This window comes from Ambystoma mexicanum, chromosome 4q (genome assembly GCF_040938575.1).
Source record: "Ambystoma mexicanum isolate Mex_15411 chromosome 4q, UKY_AmexF1_1, whole genome shotgun sequence".
NCBI lineage: Eukaryota > Metazoa > Chordata > Amphibia > Caudata > Ambystomatidae > Ambystoma > Ambystoma mexicanum.
The window spans coordinates 1,093,497,624-1,093,509,690 of record NC_090928.1 but is presented as its reverse complement, the minus strand read 5'-3'; the positions used below and the strand labels follow the sequence as shown (position 1 = coordinate 1,093,509,690).

Sequence of the window (12,067 nt, the reverse complement as noted above, 5' to 3'; positions counted from 1 at the left end):
CCTGGCTGCTCTGAAATGCCAGTGAAGAGTAGCTGAGCAGAAGAAGGGTGCTGGGGTGCACCTGCTGACAAACTGGCCTGACTCTCTATCTTCCATATTCAAGTCTGTATCTCTGTGGCCTCTAACACGTCCAAACCTTTCAAAATCTGCAAGGAGCTTGTTAATCCTACTGCAGCCTCCACCTCCTCTACTCCCACCAAGGCCCTTTGCACAGCTCTGGCTTCTCACTTCACCACTAATACCCAGGTCATTCTGTCCACACTCTCCTCTGCTTCTCATCTCTCTTTACTTACCTCTCTCAGGCCCCCCTTGGCTGCCCCCCTCCCACTTCTCTTTCCCCTGTCCTATAACACCTGATGATGTTTTGAGACAGGTCCGGTCTATGAAAGTGTAAACTAAACAGGTGACTCCCTGCTCCGTCAGAACCATTAAGGACAACATTGTTTCTCTCACTCCAGCCTTGTTCGATTTCTGTAATCGCTCGTTCACTGCTGGGTCTTTCCCCTAATTCTTAAGCACTCTCCTGTGCACCTGTTATTTAAAAAAGCCTTCTGCCGACCTCTCCTCTCTGGCTAACTATCGCCCGATCTCTATCACTCCTTTCCTGGGCAAACTCCTAGAGAAGTTGTACATGTGCAAGTGAGGCTGTTGCATGTGGCATTTTCTAAGCCTGTTTGTATATTAATGAAGCTTGAACCATTTTCTGAAAGTGATACTTTTTCTCACGTTACTATTTCCAAGCAGGAAGGACTGCTATCCATTTGCAGAGTAATTGCCGTTTCATAGCATCTGATTGAATCTAGATTTGATTTAGCCAGCACTGCTGACTTGTGTACCTTCTTCTGGAGCAGTGCTCCTCGGTTACACGCTGGCTGCATATCCTTGACAGCCTAGCACTCTGTCTTCTCAGTAGTTCTCTTGAATTACATTTCCCCGGATAACCACCCCTCAAAACAATGACTGTGGCGCGTTAGAGTTGGCACGTTTGAGAGGCCGGTTATCGCCGGTTTGCACAAGGTGTGCAGGACTTTCTTCTCTGTCACTTCCTTCACGGTACGATCCATTGGTTACTCCCTTTACTTCTGCAAACAATTCTATCAATGATCTTATGCAAAGTATGCGCGCCTCCAGAGCTCCCCTTTCTGGACATTAACCGGCTTCTTATCAGGCCAAGAAAGCTAGTATATTGCAATGCTACCTTATTCCCCTCGAAGCCCAGGGCCTTCCCTCCTTTTTTACGCACCTCACTACCCCATCACCGACGATGACTCTGATTATGGACTCTCTGTCATCCCCCTGTAACCATGAGGACCAGACTTGTTCCATTCCTTCGTGTGTGCTCAAGGCTGAGATCCAAAAGGCTCCTTTGCAGCCCCCCTTCCACTGGGACCTAGCAGCCTGTGCTTCCACAAAGCGGGAAGCAGCATCCTTCTGTGGGGACGCATGTACTAAAAATACAGGCTTGGCTTTCTCTGGTGAGGAGTTAGCTACCATTTATTGGTCTCTCTGAGTGGTTATGGACACCCACCAAATAATGCCTTACACTGCTGTGTGTGACTCTGTCATCACACACCTGGAGGGACCACACATTCCTGTGGTTTCTACTACCCATGGCTCTGCTAACTCTCTAGTTACTATATGTCGTTCTCCGTTCTGAGCACAAAGTCCATTTTAAAACATGCCTGGAAATAGCCGACTACCTCTCTGAATTTGCCCCAGATGTGATGGCACTCACGTAAACTTGGCTTAATTGTTCCATTCCTACTGATGGCACCTTATCCCTTCCACTGGATTATTTGATCTTTCACATTGACCGCGCAGGTCAAAACGGTGGAGGAGTGGCAATTATTTGTAAAAGACATCTTTATTGCCACTTGGTCACTCACCCTTGCCTCGAGGGGAGTGAAGCCCTCTTCGTAGAAATTAGAATCCATCCCAATGTTTCCTTGAGTGTTTTAGTCATCTATAGACCTCCCAAGGCTATGCCTCTTTTCGAGGAACAATTCCTCGATCTTCTCAATCTCATTTTCAAGGCCAAAACATCTTTAATCGTTCTTGGAGACTTGAACCTCTGGGCTGAGTCATGCCTCCTCCCTATTTAAGTCCCTGCACACTATTGGTTACTTAGAATACGTAAAGGCTCCCACACATCCACAGGGTCATTCTTTGGACTTGGCTTTAACACACTGCCTGTCCCTCTCTTTAATTTATTTATTTTATTTTATTTGCATTTTTAAAGCACTCACACAGCCCGGGGGCATCGAGGCGCTGTTACAGGAATATGTCTCTTAGTTGCATATTTATAATGCTCTTAATACCCAGAGGTTTTTAAGTGCGGACCCAGGGATTGAACCTGTGTTGCTTTGTGTCGTCTTGTTTCCAAGGCGAGCACGTTGCTGATGAGCTATCCTCCTCTCTGATGTGCAAGTCTCACCATGTCCCTGGTCAAATCACTAACTAGTGAACGTACACGTTCAGCCACCAGCGGTTCCTGTCAGGTTAGACTTACTCCGTGAAATTGAAAAGAAACAAGAAATGTTAAACATCTCACTACCAGTAAGTTTTCAGACTTGCTTGATGCTAGGTTACAGCCTTTTGACAGTGTTCTCAATTCATCTTACTTGGTTATAAATCTTATGGATACTATTAACTCTGTCATTGAAACCCTTGCTTCTTTGAAATCCAAAAGTATTAGACTTGCAAGAATTCTTGGAACACTGATATCTTAGATCACTGATATCTTTTTTACACTCGGGCACATGAATTCTTCCCCGCTCTCTCTCAGCTATTAAAAACAGACAGTGGAAGAATTTAAAACAGCTAGCATTGAATCAAAATCGGCCTACTTTAACACCAGAATTGCTGATGCTAGTTCTAGATCAAACTAATTGTTTAAAATACTTACTGAATCTGACTTCACTAAAGTGTCAGGCCATTCATGATGAATTCTCAGCCAAAATCCTTGGAGACAGGCAGCCCATTCGGGATCTTCAAGAGTGCTCTGGTGAGAATAGAATTATTCCCCCTCCACTTCAGGAGATGCCCAATATTCCTTCTTTCAACTTTACACCCTGCTCAGAAGCCAAAATGTATAAGACGATTCTTGCCATGAAACCCTCATCTTGTCTGGGAGATAGCTCCCCTGTTAATATTCTTAGAGAGTATCTGGAGATACTTGTCTCTTGGATAACTAGATATATTGATCTCTGGTCTCTTAAAATGGCCTGGATTCCGCCATTGATAAAGAATAATTCTCTGGAGCAAGCTTTGGCCAACAACTATCGGCCCATCACAAATGTGCCATTTATTCTTTGATAATGGACAAAGTAGCCTAATTACAGATTCAGGGCCACCTCGAAGAACATGGTATCATTGGGGATCTCCAGTCAGACTTCAAAGCTGAGCACAGGACAGAAACCGCTAGGCTGGGTCTCAAATCCGCCTTGGACAGCATAGTGGACAGGGGACATCCTGCCCTGCTGATGCTCTTGGATCTCTCTGCGGCCTTTGATCTGTGTAGCATGCTACATGTGCTGCACCTTGTGTGGAAGCCAGAAGGATTCTAGAATAGGAATGTGGAATGTGGAGGAGGACATTGAGACTGGCGGTTGGAGAGACTGAAGCATCCTTCTTCAGATACTCCTTTCATATCCCCTTTTATGTTTATCTATTTAACATATAATTGTATTAATTAACCTATTCATTATATATATCTTATAAGTATTCCCCTACGTATACTTCAATCTGGTCGATCACTCTCTGTTGGTGACTAGACTAAAGGACCAGGCACACTGCTCAGATTTGGCAGCTCAGTGGTTCCCTCGCATTGCGAGAGTGGCATTTAGTGAAGCGAGCTCCCTTCTTATTACTCAAACATGCGGCATCCCAAAGGGATTGTGTATTACCAATCCACTCTATAATGTTTACATCATGTCCCTCCTCAGTCTCCTGGACCACCTGGGTGGGCAGACCACCAACTACGCTAACAACACCCAGGTCATCCTTGAGCTTACTGGTGATCACGCACAGGACTCAGTTGCCATCAACAAAGTGTATGATGCTGTTCAGAGGGGGATGGCTGACAACTTTTTAACCCTTAAAAGGGACAAACAGAGCTCCTGATCATGACATCTGGCCCATGGCTGAAGAAGCTTGATTTAGATTATAGTAGCTTCAGCTTTGCTGGCAACTCTATCACTGTCTCAAAGAGTGTGAAGACGCTCTGTGTTTTTCTTGACAGCCAACTTACTATGAAAACTAATGGGTCCTACACCCACTCCTCCTGCGGCTACATAACAAAGCTTCTTAGCCATATCCAGCCTTTCATCACATTCAATAATTGTTCTCTATTAGCCACCACACTAGTGAATTCAAGGCTGGACTATTGCAATAGTCTGTTAGCTGGCACTCGCAAGCAAATATTCATTCTCTTCAGGTCTCTCAAAATGGCGCAGTTCGCACCATTCATGGCTTGACTAGAGGGAACCATGTATCAGACGCCAAAAGGGAACTTCATTGGCTCCCCATAGGACATCGGATCACTCAAAAGATCCTGATTTTGTCCTATAAATGCTGGACTGGCACCAGTCCTAAATATCTGAGGGATCAGATTAAGGTGAACAAACCAGGACACCTACGGTGTTCCTAGGCCAATCCTTAACTCCTTCAACCCATATACAAGCTTGTCAGGTTTGGTGGTACAGCCTTAGATGTCCAGGCTCCTCTAGCATGGAATGCTCTACCAGGATCTATTAGACCAGCAAGCACAATCCCTCTTTTCAAGAAATGGGTGAAGCACCACCTTTTCAATCTTAAACCTTGCTGAATGCCTCCTTGCACGTCTGCCCTCTTCTGGCTTTGACTCTTGTCTGTCTTGCACTTTCTGTTTTTGTGTGCACCCTGAAGCCAATGGGCATGGTGCACCATAATAATTAAATTAAATGAATCTACCAGATAACCCTCCACAATGAATCAGTTGCTTGTCTTCATGACCATCAGTCTGGCTTCAGAGAAGCCATAGGCATGGAAACTGCTTTCACGAACACCTGTGAAGATCTGCTCTCTAACCTTGACTCCAGCACTACCACTGTCTTCATCTTCCTTGACCTTCCCTCTGCTTTTGACACGGTCAAGCACACCATCCTGATTGACTGACTCTGTGAGCATCTGGGCATCACAGATCAAGCCCTGGCATGGCTTACCGCCTTACTCTCGGACCGACCCTGCCAGGTCCAGTCTATCTGGCCCCTTTGGCCCTTCTTATCTCTACCTTCTTCTCTAATTTCCAGTGTTATGCAGATGACACACAGCTCTCTTTCATGCTATCTTCTGTCTCCTCCACCGCCTCACTCATTCCTGACTATCCGCTATTCAGACATGGTGCGCTTCCAACGATCTCTGCCTTAATGCCAGTAAAACAAAGATCCTCCTCATTGGGACCCCTGCTCCCGCTTTTGCTCTCTCTTTGTCCGCCCTCCTTGGGCCCTCTCCCCTCACCCTCCTGTGAGGTACAAAACATTGGAGTCATCGTCGATTTGACTCTCTCCTTCTCTCCCCACATCATAGATCTTGCCAAGAAGGCCCATTTCCACTTACACCTCCTCAGAGGTATTCTTCCTTTGCTCACCTTCCCCCAGAAGCTTACTGTCTCTAGAGCCCTGTAGGCTTCATCAATCTGCCTAACTCTACTCTTCACCCTCTGCGACTTATCCAGAACAGGACTGCAAGACTTATCCGTGGGCTAAAGCCGTGGGACCTCATCTCTCCGGTCCTGAACTCCCTCCACTGGCTCCAGGTGGCTGCAAAGATCCAGTTCAAGACCCTCTGCATCGTCAATAAGGTGTTTTGGGGCCATGGCCCCCACTATCTTCAACTCTCCCTTCATAAATACCTTCCTTCTAGAGCCCTCTGCTCATCTACCTCCAACTCTCTGCGGGTAAGTATCTTCTCCAAGCAGAGAGTGGGGGGAAGATCTCTCTCTTCTGCAGGGGATTCCCTCTGGAACAGCATCCAGGCCTCTCACTGCCTTCAGCCATATCTCCTTAAGTTCCGGAAGCTCCTCAAGACCTTCCTTTTCTCCTCTCCTTTCTCTCTCCCTCTCCCCTGCTAACCTACCTGTACGCGTCCTATTCTGCTGACTGGCTACCTGGTGCCCCCTGTGTCATACAATGAATCAGCCCCCTGGACCAGTCTTCCTGCACTTGCCGCCTGGCCCATCTTGCAGTTCCACCTGGCCTACCTTGCACTTTCTGGTTCTGCACACTGTTATCCCAGCCTCCCTCGCACTTAACTCAGAGCACGCTGCCCTGGTTGCACTTCCCCCTGTACCCTCTCCCCTGCACTTCACGTTGCTCACTTGCACAATCCGAATGTCACAAGGCCTAGTAAGATCATTTGTCTTGTCTTCCCTTGTTTCATTTGTTCCCCTTCCTTGCCTTGTTGCGCCTTGAAATCCTTGTGTATAGGCGCATAATAAACAACAAATCAATCAATCAATAAACACTGGCTGCATGACATTACTTTTGATCGTAGTATATATTTCATGTTTACTGGATGAATGCATATTTTGCACCTGATTTTTACATGTATGCCTCAATATTAACACATCTTTTCTTATATTTTCAGGATGTCCTGTAAAGATTTCTTACAATATTTTGCACAAATTAATATTTGTAACTTAACTCCATCCTACTTGGATTTTGAGGAACAACAACGCTTATGGACAAAATGTGGTTCCTGTAGTCGATGGGTGAAAGGGAGCACGTCTGGTGGATACTTCAACAATGGTGATGCTTTGTTCTAATCCTAGATGTTTAATGTTTCAAGTATGAGTCAGTGTCGAGTGAACCAGGGGTGCAGCCAAAGATGTCAGGTATTACTCCTAGATTTGGCACCAAATGTTTGCATCCCCGCCCCTCCACCTCTAAAGTACACCTGAAATGGTGGACATTCATGAGACAAAAACAGCCCATCTTAAAAGTGAGCATTGCATAATTGCACTGCATTCTTTGTACCTGAATCTGACAGTGTAATACTGGAGCAAATCTGAGATTCCTGAGGCATCTGTGGGATGCTCATAAAAATTAGATGCACACAGATTTGCTCAAAGGCATCTGAGGGATGCTCATGGGATCGCCAGTTTTGCTCCGGTATTTAAGTCTCTGAGAATAATGCCCTGCAAAACTCTCACTGTTTGACACAAGATGTGCATATTTGTCTCCAGAACACTTTTCGAATAATCAAAATGAAATTGTATCAAAATGTGGGTAAGTATCCCCATTAAAACCTGTCAATATAGTCCCACTATATTCAAGGACAGTTTGCTACTAATTTTGCCAAATAATATATCGCACCTAACCCAAAGGCCTCATTCCGAGTGTGTGAATGGGTAAAAATGCTGCAATCACTTGCACCGGTACTACCGGTGCCGGTGATTGCGGCAAACCCATTCCATGGAGTTCTATTGGACTCCATGGAATGTGAATTTACCGCTGTTGCCGGCAGTCCTAATATCCTGGTAATACAGGGCTATCGGGTGCCGGTAACGGTAAGGTGGGTTTGCCGGTAAACGTGTCCAAAAGTGCAATACTATTTTGTAATAATTAAATATAGTCCACAAAAGGTTCCAATTTATAAACAAAATACTCTAAGTTGCTCTCATATTTTCTTAACCTTGTTCAAATGTTATAATTATACTGTCCCATAAAACCGCTTCCCCAAGTCAAAATATACACACATATTTTACATAAAAATGAATTATATGGGGTACCCTTTACCTAATCAACTCTCCTGGAGGAACTAGATGTCTCAGAAGAACTACTTAAATCAAATCCAGATAAGGTATCCAAAAAACTTTTTGAAACAGACTGGATCCTGACGGAAGATACAGAAAGCACATACAGTTTGACTAAACAGTTTCCAACATCAGCCAAAAAACTAAATGACACGAGAAGTTACTTGGAAAAGCTTCTGGATAAAAGACTATGTAGAAGATTCTTGAGATTCCGTTTGAATCAACTTAAAACAAACGAAATACAGTTCATGAGAAAGCGTTCACCAACGAACAAGTGCCGATACTACAAATCCTTGGAGAAAGTTGAAACAAGTCGCCACCTCCTTCTAGAATGCGAAGGCACACACCGTACAAGAACAGTTTTCCTAGGAAAAATAATGTAATCCTTTATTACGTTAACTGAGGACAATTGGTGGACGGCCTTCAACAAAGGAGAGGACACAAGAAGTGTGTTGGCGGTGGAGTCTTCCTTTAAAAACATCGATTTGGACCACAAAGCTAATTGAGTATCGGTAAGATCTCCCACTGAGTAGAACATACAGTTGAAAAGACTTAACACAAATTTGCCTAATTATGAAATTCAACGGCTCTACAAAGGCTGGTTCCCAAAGACGGACAACGACAATAACCTGTGCTTTGGAATGATTGAACTTTTTTTTATTTTGAAAATATTGTATATACAATTAAAGTCAAATAAATTAAAAAAATGTCAAACTGCTACTCTGGGTACACTGAGTTAAGATGGCCATCACTTCCCACACCCACTGAATTCCACTGGTCTATTGTGATAAATCAAATCACCTAACTCTCTCAAAACTAAAGTGTTTTCACCGGATTACAAGGGTGTTGTATTTTCATTGGGGCAAACTGGTCTTGGCCACTGTACATGTTGCATCAAGGACTCAGAAAGAGAGACGGCCACTCACCGTGTCTGAGGCCCATTCCCCTCTCCCCTGTACCTAACTAGATCCCACCAGCCAGAGCCAATCCATTGAAACCAACACTGTCAATGAATGACCGTCGTACCCGCATGGGAAAGTGAGCCTCAGTCTTTTATAATTATTTGTGCTACAAGGACAGTGTTTAATGCCAATGACCATGGCCAAAGGCCTAGGCCAGTTGTTCCTGAAGTATATATAGCATAACAAAACCCATGAAATTCAGTGACAAAACTTTAGTAAAGGAAGAGTTGAGGTTATCTGATTTATCTCAAAAAAATCCAGAAAATGCACTAGGTGTGGGAAGTGACAGCCATCTTAACTCGCAAATCTTTTACATAGCTCCCATGGTGCTTTGAAGCTGAGAGGCTGAGAAGATTTTCAGAAATTAAAGTTTGCTTGATGTGAGCAGATCCTATGGTAATACCACATCTTCAAGTCGTCTTGCCACCTCAACACCTAGGCCATCACGTCGCCCCTTGCCGCACCTGACTCGCTAGACGCTGTCTGCCTCTCTCCTCCCTGCCACCCCATACAGCTGTACCCCTCCTCTGTGCCCCTCTGTATCCTACCCCCCGCTGTACATCTATTTTGTTGCTACCTCTGAAAAGCGCTCCATTATGCATTTGTAATGTTTACATCTGTAAAGTGCTCCATTACTTCTGGCCAAAGTCAGATTTCATCATCCTATTGTAATAAAAAACATGGACATTCTCAGAAAATAAAGTAAAAGTTCCAAGGTAATGTTAAAATCAAGTTAGTAATCATTCTTATTATATATTTAACATGAAATAATAGAAGACATTTAAAAGAAAGTAAACTATCCCCAAAGCTGGCAAAGATCACGAGCAATGTGGGTCTTACAGGCCCATTGCCTTGTAAACTATCAACTACAATCTTAGGAAACAAGCTAAGAGTGAAAGGGACTCTAACAGATAAGGTACAGATCTGGACGGGGGCTAGGCAGGGATGTCCACTTTTCCTGCTCTTTTTTTCCAATCTCTATGGAGCCATTTGCAGAGATGTTAAGAACACACTTGAACATACATGGGGTGCAGTTTGGGACGCATAAGCACACTTTGGCTATGTTTGGGGACAATGCACTTGTGCCCATGTTGAACCCTGAGCAATCTTTGCTGCACCTATCAGATGAATTACAAGAATATGAACGAGTGGTGGGGTTTAAAATGTACCCAGAAAAATCACAGATGTTGCCACAGGGAAGGAACTCAGAAGAAAAACTGCTCATTACACGTGCATGTACACTTAGGTGGGTGAGCCCCTCGATACAGTGTCTGGCGGTTAAGGTCGCAACAAGCCCAGACACCATGTACCAAGCTAATTAACTGGAGCTGTATGAGACAATCAGTGAAGAGGTAGCAAAGACTATCTCATGGGTAGGGCGAATCAGTGCAATCAAGATGTCAATGCTGACCAAGCTTCTTTATCTCTTTCAGTTGATGCTGTTAAGGGACCCCAAGTCAGACCTTTTGTAACTACAGAAGGACTTACTGACAACTGTGTTAATCGATAAGAGGGCTAAGATTAGCAAGACCACACTGCTGGCCCCATTACAAGTGGGAGGAATAGGGTTCCCTAATTTCATCATATTTTATCAGGCGGCTCATCTACATATACTAGGGAAAGGGTGCAAAGTGGAATCTTGTGGAGGTGAACCTGGCTGCTGAAATCGAGCTTGCCACCTTTGCTTTATAGCAAACCGGTCATGAGATCCACAATGAGTATAGAAGCTGGGACTGATGACCTTTCCTTCCCCACTCACTCCTCTACACCACAATGAGGAATTTGGGAAGGCCAGGGAGAAATCCTTCTTCTGATACTGGAGAAGGTACAAGGGCTGTTGTATAAGTTATTTGTTCAAGAATGGAACCATTAAAACATTAAATCTTTCGAAGAATGTAAACTGCATCTCCCTAGGAGAGAAGGCCAGGTACTAATACTTTGAGCTCAGGTACTGGGTAATGCACCTGCACATCAAGCAGGCTGCAACACGGTCCTTGCACACGTTTGAGAAGCTAATGATGAAGGCTTCCTCCTGAAATGGTTTAATCTCAAACATTATAGGATATAGTTAGCAGCAGAAGACCAATACCCAAGACACTACGTGGCCAGATGGGAGCGCTACCTGGGGGAACTATAGAGCGAAGGGACTGGGAGGAGGCAGCAGAAAACATGAAAAAGTCTACCACATGCATACAATACAGGGAGACCAATAACAAACTCCTACACAGGGCATATGGCCACAGGGAGGCTTGCCAAAATATACCCACAATAAACAGATAGGTGTTGGCAAGCGTGTTGAGTGTAAGGGTGTAAAAGTAAGGACTCGGACGCAACGCTTATAGAAAATAAAAATGCTCTTCGTGTTTTCAAACAGCAGAAAAGTACCCCGTTTGGTGGAAGAAAAAAGTGTTGCAGAAATAATGTTCCAAATGATAGAGTTCCAAGCTTAGGGATGTACTCCTTTCCCCTGGCTTCTTTTAGTCTGTGAAGGACTCGCAAGGAGATTTTGTTTGTTTTCACAGTTCCTAGTTCTTATTAGTGTAGTATGCTTTGCTCCCCAAGCAAAGCTCCCTTGTGCTAGAGATATAGTTCAATCCCATAGGCGGTTTTGGATGAAAGAATTCAGGAGGCACTGTTTCCCTGATACACCGTTCCATGTCCTAGTAGCTGAACATGTTCTGTTACCAGGCTTAGGATTCCTGTTGTTTCTGTCTTTCTTGGTCTTGTTATTTTCAGTTTCTTATATAAGTGTGAGTCTCAGGCTCACAATACTTCATGTGGCGTGTTTTGTTTCCTTTTTAAAGCATGTGGTTGTCTTTAGTGTTATCCCTCAGGGTCACAGACCCTCCTGGACCTAGAACTTGGGGCCTCATTACGTGTTTGGAGGCAGCCATGCGCTTAACAAGGGCATGGCTGCCTCCAAACTAGGGTCCGGGTCCGTGGTCCCTGAATGGGGAAATACCGGGCCGTTCCGACTTTGGAGGGCCCGGTATTTCCCGATTCAGGGACCCCGGACCATCCTCATTTCCATTCGAGCCCCATAGGGCTCAATGGGAATGGGGAGCATGCTAACAACGGGCCCGTTAATAACAGGCCTGTTGTTAGCATGCTGGTCTCCTCGCGGGACCCGCACAGGACGTCTGGTCTGACCAGAAGTCCAGAGCGGGTCCGGCGAGGGAACCTCGTAATGAGGCGGTACGGGGGTAACGGCGCCGGCACCTTTACCAGCGCTGTTATCCTCTTACTGCCTCACTTGTAATAAGGCCCTTGGTTTCACATGTGGATTCAAGTGCCAGACTGGCAGTGTTGCATT

General features: G+C 44.8%; 1 protein-coding gene across 1 annotated transcript in view; it reads left to right on the top strand.

The window, feature by feature from the left end:
• Positions 1-12,067, top strand: part of LOC138467325 (calpain-13-like) — a 662,439-nt gene that overhangs the window by 378,554 nt on the left and 271,818 nt on the right. Inside the window, exon 10 of the mRNA XM_069607301.1 lies at positions 6,625-6,785. Within this exon, the coding sequence (XP_069463402.1) occupies positions 6,625-6,785 (161 nt within the window). The remainder of the gene's footprint in view (positions 1-6,624; positions 6,786-12,067) is intronic.